Genomic DNA, 12,660 nt, shown 5'->3' on the forward strand with positions numbered 1-12,660 from the left:
CCAGGAATAAAATTCCTGGATTGTGTGGTAGCTCTATGTTACAAGAATTTGAAGAACAGCAAACTGTTTTCCAAAGTGGTTGTACTGTTCCACATTTGCAGCAGTAAGGAGAATTTCCATTTCTCCACATTCTTACCAACACTCGTTACTTCCCTTTTTTGTTTATTATGGTCCTCTTCTCGGGTATGAAGCGGTATGTCACTGTGGTTTTGGCTTCCCTGACACTGAGCATCCTTCCGTATGCTTTTTGGCCATTTGTCTATCTTCTTTAGTAAAATCTCTATTCAGGTGTCTGTCCTATCTATTTTTTTTCAGGCTAGAGTACAGTGGTGTGATCACAGCCCACTGCAGCCTTGAATTCCTGGGCTCCAAGGACTCTTCTGCCTCAACTTCCCAAGGAGATAGAACTATAGGAGCACACAACCAGTCCTGGCTAATTTTTAATATTTTTTGTAGAGACAGGATCTCGCTATGTTGCCCAGGCTGGTCGTGAACTCCCGGCCTAAAGCCATCCTCCCGCCCTGGTCTCCCAAAGTGCTGGGATTACAGACACGAGCCACAATGCCTGGCCTATCCCTTCTGCCCTATCCCTTCTTTCATCTGGGCTATTTGTCTTTTTAATATTGACTTATAAGTCTTTTACATATTCTAGATCTAAGTCCTTTATCAAATACATGATTTGCAAATCTTTTCTCCCATTTTGTGGGTGGTCGTTTGACTTTCCAGATGGTGCCCTTTGAAGCACAATGTTTTTCATTTAAATAAAGTCCAAGGTAGCTATTTTTGTCACTTGTGCTTTTGGTGTCTTATCTAAGAAGGCTTTGCCTAATCCAAGGTCATGATAATTTATTCACATACTCTCTAGATTCTTGGAGTTGTACAGTTTTAGTTTTTACATTTGGATCTTACATTGGATCTGAGTTTGTTTATTAATGGGTCCAACTTCATTCCTTTGCATGTAGATAATCAGCATCCTGGCACATCTGCTGAAGACTATTCTCTTCCCACTGAAATATCTTGGCACCTTAAGCAACTGACTGTAAATGTGAGGGTTTATTTCTAGACTCTCAATTCTGCTTCACGGATCTACACATTTTAACCTTATGCCAATACCACCCTGTCTTAAAGTAAGTTTCGAAATCAGGAAGTGTGAGTCTTCTAACTTTGTTCTCCCAAGACTGTTGGCTATTCTTGGTTTCTTACACTTCCGTAAAAATTCTAGGATCAGCTTGTCCATTTCTGCAAAAAGCAAGCTGGAATTTTGATAGAGATTACAATAAATCAATCTGGGAAGGAAGTATTGCCATGTTACCAATATTAAGGTTTCTGGTCCATAATCACGAGATGTCTTTCCATCTATTTTAGGTTTTTAATTTCTTTCAATGTTTTGTAGATTTTAGTTTACAAGTCTTGTACTTCTTTGGCTAAATCTACTCCTAAGTATTTTACCCTTCTTGGTATTACTATAAAAGAAACTGATTTCTTAATTTCATTCATAAGCTAGTAATTGCTCATGAAAGTTACTGCTAGTAAGCCGGGTGTGGTGGCTCATGCCTGTAATCCCAGCACTTCGGGAGGCTGAGGCAGGTGGATCACCTGAGGTCAGGAGTTCGAGATGAGCCTGGCCAATATGGTGAATCCCCATCTCTCTAAAAATACAAAAATTAGCTGGACATGGTGGTGGGTGCCTATAATCCCAGCTACTCGAGAGGCTGAGGCAGGAGAATCGCTTGAACCCAGGAGGCAAAGGTTGCAGTGAGCCAAGATTGTGCCATTGCAATCCAGCCTGGGGGACAAGAGTGAAACTCTGTCATAAAAAAAAAAAAAAAAAAAAAAGAAAGTCACTAGTAGTAACTTTCATAAGCTAGTAACTGTTCATTCCTAGTTTATAGAACAACTGATTTTCACATATTGATCTTACTACATCCTTCAATCTTAATGAATATAATTATTTCCAATGGATGTTTTTGTAGATTCCTTAAGACTTTCTATATAAAAGATCATGCCATCTGCAAACAGTTTGTTTCACTTCACTTTTTCCTTTCCAATCTGAATGCCTTTTATTTCATTTTCTCACCTACATGCCCTGCTTAGAATCCCTAGTACAAGGTTGATTAGAATTACCAAGGGTGGACATCGTTGTGTTGTTCATGATCTTAGGGTTGAAACACATGCAGTCTTTCACCATTAAGTGTGATGTCAGCTGTGGGATTTCGTAGATGTCCTTTATCAAGTCCCTTAAGCTCCCTCCTATGCCTAACTAATTGAGTGCTTTATCATGAAAAGGTTTGGATTTTATTAAATGCTTTTTCTGCATCTGTTGAGATGATCATGTGCCTTTTAATTCTGTATTTTATTGATACAGTGTATTATATCAATTGATTTTAGATGTTCAACAAACTTTGCATTCCAGGAATAAATCTCACTTCTCATAATGTGCAATCCTTTTTCTATTTTGCTAAACTGGGTTTAGTAGTATTTTTTGTTGAAGATTTTGGCCTCTACATTCGTAAAGGATATCTGTAGCTTTCTGGTGATGTCTCTGTCTAGTTTTAATATCACAGTCATACTTAACCTTACAGAATGACCATCACTTGTTTTTTTTTTTTGAGATGGAGTCTCATTATGTCACTAGGCTGGAGTGCAGTGGCGCGATCTCGGCTCACTACAACCTCCAACTTCCCGGTTCAAGCAATTCTCCTGCCTCAGCCTCCCGAGTAGCTGGGATTACAGGCACGTGTCACCATGCCAAACTATTTTTTGTGTTTTTAGTAGAAACAGGGTTTCATTATGTTGGCCAGGATGGTCTCGATCTCTTGACCTTGTCACCCACCCACCTCAGCCTCCTAAAGTGCTGGGATTACAGATATGAGCCACCATGCCCGCCTGACCATCACCTATTTTTATTAATAAAACTTATTGGAACACAGGCATGCCCATCCATCTTCATGCTTCCTAGGGCCATTTTCATGCTGCCAATGGCAGAGCTAGGCAGTTATGAAAGAGCCCAAATAGCCTGCAAAAGCTAAAATAGTCATTATACGGTCCTTTATAGAAAAAGTCTGCTGACACCTAATCAGTATGAAAGGTTCATCTACAACACTTTTTCTTAAATTGAATGTTAGAAATACTTAACTGTACAGCTCCAGCCTAACTTCCCTTTCCTGTTGCTTACATCCCACAACTGGCCAAGGGGCAAAGCTTTGCTAGAAGGAACAACAAGGTCTGTAAATCCCGGAAGAGGTGGGTGAAGTTCTAATCCCCTATCCTAACACTGCTACCTGAGGTAAGAGTTCCTGATTAAGATTCCCAAATATCTAATTACTGCAGAGAATCATTAACACGCTACAATGAAGGTTAAGATTCCTTCAGAAACTCAAATGACAGAACAACCACCATGAGATGAGAATCTTTTATCTCATCTAGAGACTTGAACTGCTATTGCTTTTTGCTTACCTTTCCTACTTCTTTCTGGGGAGCCTGGATAGTGTTTTGATCTTCCATTTTATCCTCTTCCTCATCAAACAAGCTAAGAACAGTTTTGGTTCTAGCCTTGGTTCCTTTGTCCAATGGGGATGATGAAGAAAATAAATCAGAATGCTTGACTGCTTCCTGAGCAGATCTAGTCAAAAGTCCTTCCTGAAAAGGAAAATAATAGGGGGGAAAAATAAGTAACACCTGGAAATATAAATCCTATCATGGAGCATGCCAAGCTCCTCATTAATTCAGTAACTGCCACATTTGCATGACTCAGGGCACAGTGAATCACATCTGCTCCCAACTCTTGATTAGCTGCTCCAAGAGACGGTCTTGTACAATCATTCATAGTCAAAGATAATTTTTCCAAGCAGTTTAAGACCATGGGTCCCTCTCTCCTACCCAGTGACAGGACAGCTATGATCCTGATGCACACTGGTTGATCATGAACTAGGAAGAACTTCTAAGTGACAAAGATAACACAAGTGCAAATCATTGGGAGTGGACCATGAATTCGCAGCATTTAACTAACACATAAGCCTCAAGGGGAAATCTAATCGGGAAAATCCGACCCTCAAATTGTAGAAGGCTTACACTGTATAGACAATTGAAGAAGAATCTCTCAAATAATTCTAAAATGCAGCATTTATTCATTCAACAAGTAGCACATTTCAGGTAAGATACCATTGATTGAGGTACATCCTGATTTCAGAGTACTCAAACTATTTAAAAAATGCTTCTTTAAAGAAATACATAATTTATAACATAGTGCCTACTGTGTGCAAGGTAATATGCCAAGTACTACAGATATAATGGTGAGCAAAACAAACCGGGCCTAGTCCGCAAGGGGCTTACACTCAGTGAGGGAGAGGGCAGTATAGCAACCAGTCAGAGTCAAGTGTGGACTGGGACTGGAATAGGACAGGGGTCCACACACAGCCACTGGGAAGAGAATGTCACACAGGAATACAGGTACAAATGAAATGCTTGTATCACTGTAGCTCCAAGGAGCCTCAGCAGTAAATGCAAATGCAACGCTCTTCACACAGGCCCTGGGAGATTTTAGACCTAAGCAGCTGGACAGTGTATAAGAAAAGTTAAGAGAAAGAGAAAAGGCATATAGAGGCTGAAGGCAACCACAAGGCTGAATGCCCAGGCGTGGTCAACAGCACTACCCATGGGCCTCCTGCAAGAGACGGCAGACAGTCCAGGACATGAAAGCTAGTGTCTTAGAAAGAGTAGACACTTCGCTCTACTCTGTAATTCCTTGCCAATATCATCTAAAAGTAAAAGGATGCTAAACTAAGATCTCCTTAAAACTGACATTTAAATTCAAGTACAGCTGGGGACCAAAGGAGGACCAAGGGTAACAGGAACACTGCACAGAAGAGAACAAGTTAGAAAGCAAAGATGCCATGACATGACAGTAACCATAGAGACATGAGCAGGCACACCGCAGTGCGCACGTGTCTTGGAGAACGGCCGGGAGGAAAGGCCCTGCAGAGACTTCCTGCACTGTGGGGACAGACTGCTTGTCTGTGTTTTCAAGTCTGTCTACAAATGGGCCATTTATTTTCTGTGGTCAAAAAACTTAAGGGGTTTTGTGTGTTTAAAACAACATACGAGAGACAAATGCATTCAAGTATACAAGAGAAAAAAGTCCACCTTTTCTGACTCAGCCACATCAGTTCTCCCAAATTCTAACGACTCCTTGGCACTCTCAACCTTCTTATCCACAGGCTTTACTCCAAGTGGTGCCTCCTTCTCTTCTTCGTCGCTGAACAGCAAAGGTGGTGCCTCAGAGACAGTCTCTTTTTTCTACCAAAAGAAGAGTACATGACATCCACAACAATAAAAAAGTGTGTCTGACCAGCATGGCCATATACAGAACAAGCCCAAACCATCCTCTTAGGGCTTCAGCTAAATGTGATGAAGGAAGAGAGGACAGGATAGGGAAGGTGGCACCAAAAGGGAGAAGCAACAAACATCATCACCTGGGACTTGGGGATAGGGCACTTCACACCATCGCATCACCTGTATCTGTCTACTCGTGTCTGTCAACCCCCATGCCTCCCTCACTCAGATCCTTACCTCTGCTACCAGACGATTATGAGTCTCTCTCTCTCTGCCTCATTCCTCTTATATTTCAACTAGAAGACATCACCCAGAGTTGTCTTGCTAAAACAAGACACCTGCTGGATCACGTCCTCTCCCAACCCAAACCTGCACTCCTTGCATGAAGCAAATGACACTCAGCAGACACCCCATTCTATCCCTCTACTCATGTGCATCTCCTCATTCTTTACTGTTCCTTAAAGTCACTGCAAACTTTCAAACTCCCATGTCACGCTGCCCTCGATGTCTGTAGAAGCAAATCCTCCTCATCCTTCAAGCAAGGCCCCCACTCAGATGTCACCCATGGTCTCTGTTCTCTTAAGTGTCAAGTTGCTTTGTTGAATAAGCATATTTATCTCTCTACGTGACTCTTCCTTGACTTTCTTCCTAATTATATAACAGCTAGCACACATCTGTTTGTCCGTTCATCTGAAAGGACTATACACTATAATTCCACGGCCTGTCCCGGCGTTTTATACCAACTCAGTGTTCAATACAAGCCTGCAAGCACTTTAGCCCATTTCTCATCTCTTCCTTATCAGAGAGGCAGGGATTTGGGGACTAGGAAACTGAGGTTTGTGACTTACCCGGAATTCATGGCATCTTTGGGGCAAGTGACTTATCAACAAGTTCTTGAGAAAAAACTAAAGCTCTATCATAGTACAGTACAGATACAAATCATACCATATGACATGAGGAAGTGTGCTTTGAGGCAATGCCTAAATTAAGTTAGGAAGGCAGATTTGGGAAACTAAGGAAGGACATTGCTAATCATGATTTTAAAATGTGATGAATGAAGAAAGAAGAGAGCAAGGGAATTTTTAGTTAGGAAGAGATAAGTAAAGTGCAAAACCATTGAACTTGACATAAAAGAACACTGGAAGCTCATGAAGAATTTCAGAAGAGATAAAGCAACAGTGAAGTGATTAAAGGAAAACGCTTTTGTGGAACATCCTGGACTCACTGAAAACTACATAAAAATTCAATGCAGGCCAGGCGCGTTGAAACCATTTTCTGTGGTTTAAGGACCTTAGTTGTATATGAAGGAAGAGTATGATTTGCCATACTTAAGTCTCTTTTTGTCTCCTCTATCAACTAGTTGCATTGAAATTTTTTTTTTTTTTTTTTTTTTTTTTTTTTTGAGATAGAGTCTTGCTCTGTCACCCAGGCTGGCATGCACTGGCGAGATCTCGGCTCACTGGATCTCGGCTCACGCCTGTAATCCAAGCACTTTCGGAGGCCGAGGTGGGCAGATCACGAGGTCAGGAGATCGAGGCCATCTTGGCTAACGTGGTGAAACCCTATCTCTACTAAAGAAATACAAAAAATTAGCCGGGCGTGGTGGCGGGCATCTGTAGTCCCAACTACTCGGGAGGCTGAGGCAGGAGAATGGCGTGAACCCGGGAGGTGGAGCTTGCAGTGAGCCGAGATCTCGCCAGTGCACGCCAGCCTGGGCGACAGAGCGAGACTCCGTCTCAAAAAAAAAAAAAAAAAAAAAAAAAAATTTCAATGCAACTAGTTGATAGGGGAGACAAAAAGAGACTTAAGTATGGCAAATCATATTCTTCCTTCATATACAACTAAGGTCCTTAAACCACAGAAAATGCTACGCAAAGTACCAATTTTCATCTTCCTGAAGGCAAACTAACTACTCATCCTTGTCATGAAATTTACTTTCTGTTTTTCTTTTTTTTTTTTTAGATGAAGTCTTGCTCTGTTGCCCAGGCTGGAGTGCACTGGCACAATCTCAGCTCACTGCAAAATCTGTCTCTCGGGTTCAAGTGATTCTCCTGCCTCAGCCTCCCTAGTAGCTGGGATTACAGGTGTGCATCACCATGCCCGGCTAATTTTTGTATTTTTAGTAGAGATGGGGTTTCACCATGTTGGCCAGGCTGGTCCCAAACTCCTGACCTCAGGTGATCCACCCACCTCGGCCTCCCAAAGTGCTGGGATTACAGGTGTGAGCCACCACGCCTGGCCAAATTTACTTTCTTGATAGGTATCAGAAAATAAGGAAAGTCTGATGGAAAAAAAAAAAAGCAATTGTCTAAAATGGCTGCATCTTGGCCATATGGGTAATAGAAACCGGGCCTATGAACGAAAGCTGAACCTCGCCTGCAAGGCCAGAGTCTGTCGAATATCTCACTGACATGTACCGATTACAACCTGCCTATCAGATGAAGCACAAAGGCGGCATAAAATCAACCATCCCTCTCCTGACCCTGGGACCCCTATGTACTCATTAGGGCAAAAGGCTAATGAGTAAAATAAGTTAACCACATATTTTATCTTATATACAATGTCACTGAGCACCAATCAGAACTGTTAAGAACACCACCTTTGCTTCACTGCCCCCTTCCCCCATTTTCTATGTAACAGAAATGTATAAAGGCTGTGTCTCATGTGGCACGCTCTGGGATGCGTTCTCAGTTTGTGCAGTCTCTTTACTGGGCTAGTAGTTCTCAAGCTTGGCTCAGAACAAAACTCCCATTACATTTTTTAAGTTCTCCTGCCTGTTGTTTAACATTTTGGTCAACATAGGCTTACAACCAAGTCACAATTAACTTACACGGAAATATCTTTTATTTACTATTGCCTAAGATGATTATCAAAAACGTGCAGGCTATTCAGCTACTTAAGCTGTGTGTCTTGACCTTTTGTTTTATTTAACAATCATAATTTCCAATAGGTTGAAAGAAGTTTTATAGCTCCAGAGGCTGCAAAATTCATTAATTTATTGTTCAGTTATCCTCCAGAGTAGGTTATTTATAATTTACAAAGAAAAACCAATCAGATCTCCTGACTCTTAACTGTACAGCTACTGGATGTCCTCAAAGGGCAAGACCCAAGGAAAGGCTCAGGAGCCCCATAGAAGCAGCAGCAGGGAACCTGGGGCCCAGGGTGGGCAGCGTGCTGGTCCAGGGCTGAGAGCTTCTGGCATAAGCTGTGCAACTCCATTTAACAGGAAGAGTCTTCTTCCACATCTCCTAGATATTTTTTGTTTGGAGTTTATTTCTAATTCCACAGTAATGCACAAATGCCTTCTTTAAAAAGGCTTTAAAAAGGCATTGAGAGTATAAAGTCCCCCATTCCATACCTTTCCCTGGGTATAATCACCAGTAACAATGTGCTGTCAATCCTTTCAAGCTGGTTTCCAAGCATTCACATGTATTTCTTTTTTTTTTTTTTTAATTTAAATGACACCATGTTATACGTGTTTATGTATCTTCTTCTTCTTCCTCTTTTTTTTTTTTTTTTTTTTTTCTGGCCTGCAGTAGTTTTTCATCCCATAAGCTCTACCTTGGGTTTTTTCACCACTATATAGTATTCCACAGTCTAATTATACTAGGACCTGTGTGACCATTTCTCCACTGATGGAGTATAATGGCCTCAAGGTTCATGCGTTTTGTAGCACATGTGAGAATTTCCTTTCTTTTTACTGATTAGCTAATATAAACCAGTGTTAGTACTTGACACACACTCATAAAAAGAATGATTTTGCCTTAACTAGCCTAGTCTAACGTTAGCAGAATTCCATGCCAATGGGGACAAGACTCTTCTAAGATCCAGTTTCTTGTTTCTACACCTGACACTGAATGATGGCTTTGCACATGTGCTTCTTCTGTAGAATACTATTAATCAGAAGATCTCTTTCTGAAACTAGGCAAATAAGGTCTTCCATAAGACTCAGCCTCCAAGGTTAGGCATGAAGAGCTGATTCGGGGAAGCACCACTACTGATGCAGCATAAACTCAAGGACATTTCCTGGGACAAAGAGATGAAGAATACCGTTGTTGCAGGAGGAACAGATGTAGGAGGAGAGCCAAACAGAGAGCCTCCGCTATCAACATCGTCTTCAAAGAGGAGTGACACTCTCTGGGTCTTCTTTTGGCTACACAAACAAACAAAAGGTCAAATTAAGGAAAAGTGTGATGAAAAAAACAAACATAACAATATTTCTTTTAGACTGCACCTACAGGAACCCACCTACCACCCAAACACGAAAGCCATCAGTTGACCTTACACAGTTGAAAGCAAACAAGAAAGACCTTTGAAATAGATGAAATCTGTCTCCAGCAAATCACCAGCCTCTGTCCCTCACGTCTCAGGTTGCCCCTCTCCTCTTACTATCCAGTGCAGGTGCACCAGCTGTTACCTCTGCAAGGCACATGATGCCTGAGCCTTCCTAAGCAGAACATTCTCTGCCACTTCCTATAGCACAAAAAGAACCAGAGAGGACATGTCTATTTCCAGCACTGTCAGGAAGACGGTTGCCAAGAGAGATCACAGGGCCAGAATCAGCACTGGGAAATGACCCTGTGGCCTGGCTTCTATTTCTTTTTCTTAGTAGTGTTATTGAGACATAATTTATATACCATAAAATTCACCTTTTATTTATTTTTAATATTTATTTTACTTTTTAAAACAGGGTCTTACTCTATTGCTCAGGTTGGAGAGCAGCAGCACAATCATATCTCACTGCAGCCTCAAATTCCTGAACTCAAGTGATCCTCCTGCCTTAGCCTCTCAAATAGCTACAACTACAGGCACACATCACCATGCCTGGCTAATTGTTCTACTTTTTTGGAGAGGTGAGGTTGCTCTGTGTTGCCTAGGCTGGTCTCAAACACCTGGCCTCAAGAGATCCTTCCATTTGGCCTCCCAATCAGTCAGGATTATAGGCATGAGCCATTGCACCTGGCCAAATTCACCCTTTAAAAGTGCATACTTCAGTGGTATTTTCAATATACTCATCGAGTTGTGCAACTATCACTACAACCTAAGTGCACAACATTATCATGAGCCCAAAAAGAAACACCATGCCTATGAGCAATCACTCTCCATTCCCCCAGCCCCACAGGCCCTGGCAACCACTGATCTACTTTCTGTCTCTATGGTTTATCTATTTTATACATTTCATATAAATGGAACAATACAATATGTGGTTTTCTGTGACCGGCTTCTTTCAAGTAACATAAAATTTTCTAGGTTCATTCATGTTCTAGGATGCATCACTACCTTACTCTTTTTTATTGCTGAAGAACAGTCCATTGTACGGTTATACATTTTTTTATCCAGTCATCAGCTGATGGACATTTGGGTTGTTTACACTTTTGGCTGTTATGACTAAGGTTGCAATAAATACTCATGTACAAGTTTTTACATGAACAACTGATTTCATTTCTCTTATGTATATACATAGCAATAAAACTATTGTGTCATATGGTGACCTATGTTTAACATTTTGAGGCAACGTCAAACCATTTTCCAAAGTGACTATACCATTTTACATTCCCACCAGCAGTGTATGAGGGTTCCAATTCCTCCACATCCTCAAGCAAATTTCTTCTTGTGTGTATAAAGCTTCTTTTGAGATCTGATGAAGGTATGAATTATTTTCCATACATAAAACTTGACAGAGAACTTCAGGAACAATAGGAGGTAGGATATATCTGGAGCAGAGAAAGCATTCCTGAAAGCCAGGTATGGTGTGTGGCTGGAACCAGGACCCACAAACAAGATGGGACTCAGACTGCCAGATTTATGACCTTGTGTGGGGTAGGGGTAGGGAGTGCTCACGGGAGCAAGCTAACCTCGATACAGTGTAGAAAATGCTCAGCTGAGGGTGTGGGGGTATGAAGGTGGAGCCACGTCCGCCCTCCACTCCCTATTTCTTCTCTTTCTCATCTGTTTAAAGTTAGTGAAGGCAATCTTTTTTTTTTTTTTTTGAGATGGAGTCTCCCTCTGTTGCCCAGGCTGGAGTGCAGTGGCAAGATCTTAGCTCACTGCAACTTCTGCCTCCAGGTTCAAGCGATTCTCCTGCCTCAGTCTCCCAAGTAGCTGGGATTACAGGAGCGTGCCACCACACCCTGCTCATTTTTGTATTTTTAGCAGAGATGGGATTTCACCATGTTAGTCAGGCTGGTCTTCAACTCCTGACCTTGTGATCCGCCCGCCTCAGCCTCCTCAAGTGCTGGGATTACAGGCGTGAGCCACTGTGCCCGGCTGGGAAGACTTCTTAAGAAACAAGACTTACACTAAGGTTTGGAGAAGGTGGCCAGGCAACATAGAAAGAAGAATGTCCCAGGAGAGAGCAACAAAAATAAAGGAATGTACTATTTCCCTGCACTCACGGTGCTAACTGGTAACACCTGAATGCTCAGAATGTGCCAGCTATTGTGCTAACCATTTCACATTTAAATTCCATCTCATCATCCCAACAAACCCATGAGAGAAGTACTATTTCAATTTTTGCTTAACAAATGAAGAAACTGAGGCACAGGGAAGTTAGGTAACTTGCCCAAGGTGATTCAGACAGGAACCAGCAGAATCAGAATTTAATATCAAGTTTCCAGAGCCTATATTCTAAATCAGAAGCCAAAGATGCACCTGAGTGTCAAGTTACAGAGGCCTAATGCAGAAATGGTAATGTTTGACAAGATCCCAGTATTTGGAGACAGAAACCTGAGGTACTTCTGAATCTATCAAATGACAACCACACCAAAGCATAGGATTTACATGTCCAATCAGTTACTTCTTTCTGCTAATAACATTCAGTTGACTTTCAAAGCAATCATGTAAGGCTCTCAAAAGGAAAAAAAAGTATTTGCAGGAAGTAATTACTGTAAACTAATCTGGCAGCATGTTACTCACAGCCCACACTCACTCTGAATGTTCTGCCAGCTTCAGTTCCAGCATTAACGTGGAGAGGCACCTAGGTGGCCAGCTATGGATTATCAGCCCCTGATGGGATACTGCAAAGCTCTGCAGGGAACTTCCTCCTAACAGGGTGTGTTAAATGCTGAGCAGATTTCTATTCAAATAACAAACTTTTTTTTTTTTGAGATGGAGTCTCGTTCTGTTGCCCAGGCTGGAGTGCAGTGGTGCAATCTTGGCTCACTGCAACCTCCACCTCCCGAGTTCAAGCAATTCTTCTGCGTCAGCCTCCTGAGCAGGTGGGACTACAGGCACGTGCCACCAAGCCCGGTTAATTTTTATATTTTTTCAGTAAAGACCAGGTTTCACCATATTGGCCAGGCTGGTCTTGAACTCCTGACCTCCTGATCC

General features: G+C 41.8%; 1 protein-coding gene across 10 annotated transcripts in view; it reads right to left on the bottom strand.

Moving 5' to 3' along the window:
* WASHC2A (WASH complex subunit 2A) overlaps positions 1-12,660 on the bottom strand; it is a 64,701-nt gene that overhangs the window by 10,168 nt on the left and 41,873 nt on the right. For all 10 annotated transcript variants that reach the window (XM_074001642.1, XM_074001641.1, XM_074001640.1 and 7 more), the window contains 3 exons: positions 9,382-9,484; positions 5,143-5,295; positions 3,457-3,639 (listed from right to left, as the gene is read on the bottom strand). In XM_074001642.1, the coding sequence (XP_073857743.1) occupies positions 3,457-3,639; positions 5,143-5,295; positions 9,382-9,484 (439 nt within the window). The remainder of the gene's footprint in view (positions 1-3,456; positions 3,640-5,142; positions 5,296-9,381; positions 9,485-12,660) is intronic.

Source organism: Macaca fascicularis, chromosome 9, assembly GCF_037993035.2.
Source record: "Macaca fascicularis isolate 582-1 chromosome 9, T2T-MFA8v1.1".
NCBI lineage: Eukaryota > Metazoa > Chordata > Mammalia > Primates > Cercopithecidae > Macaca > Macaca fascicularis.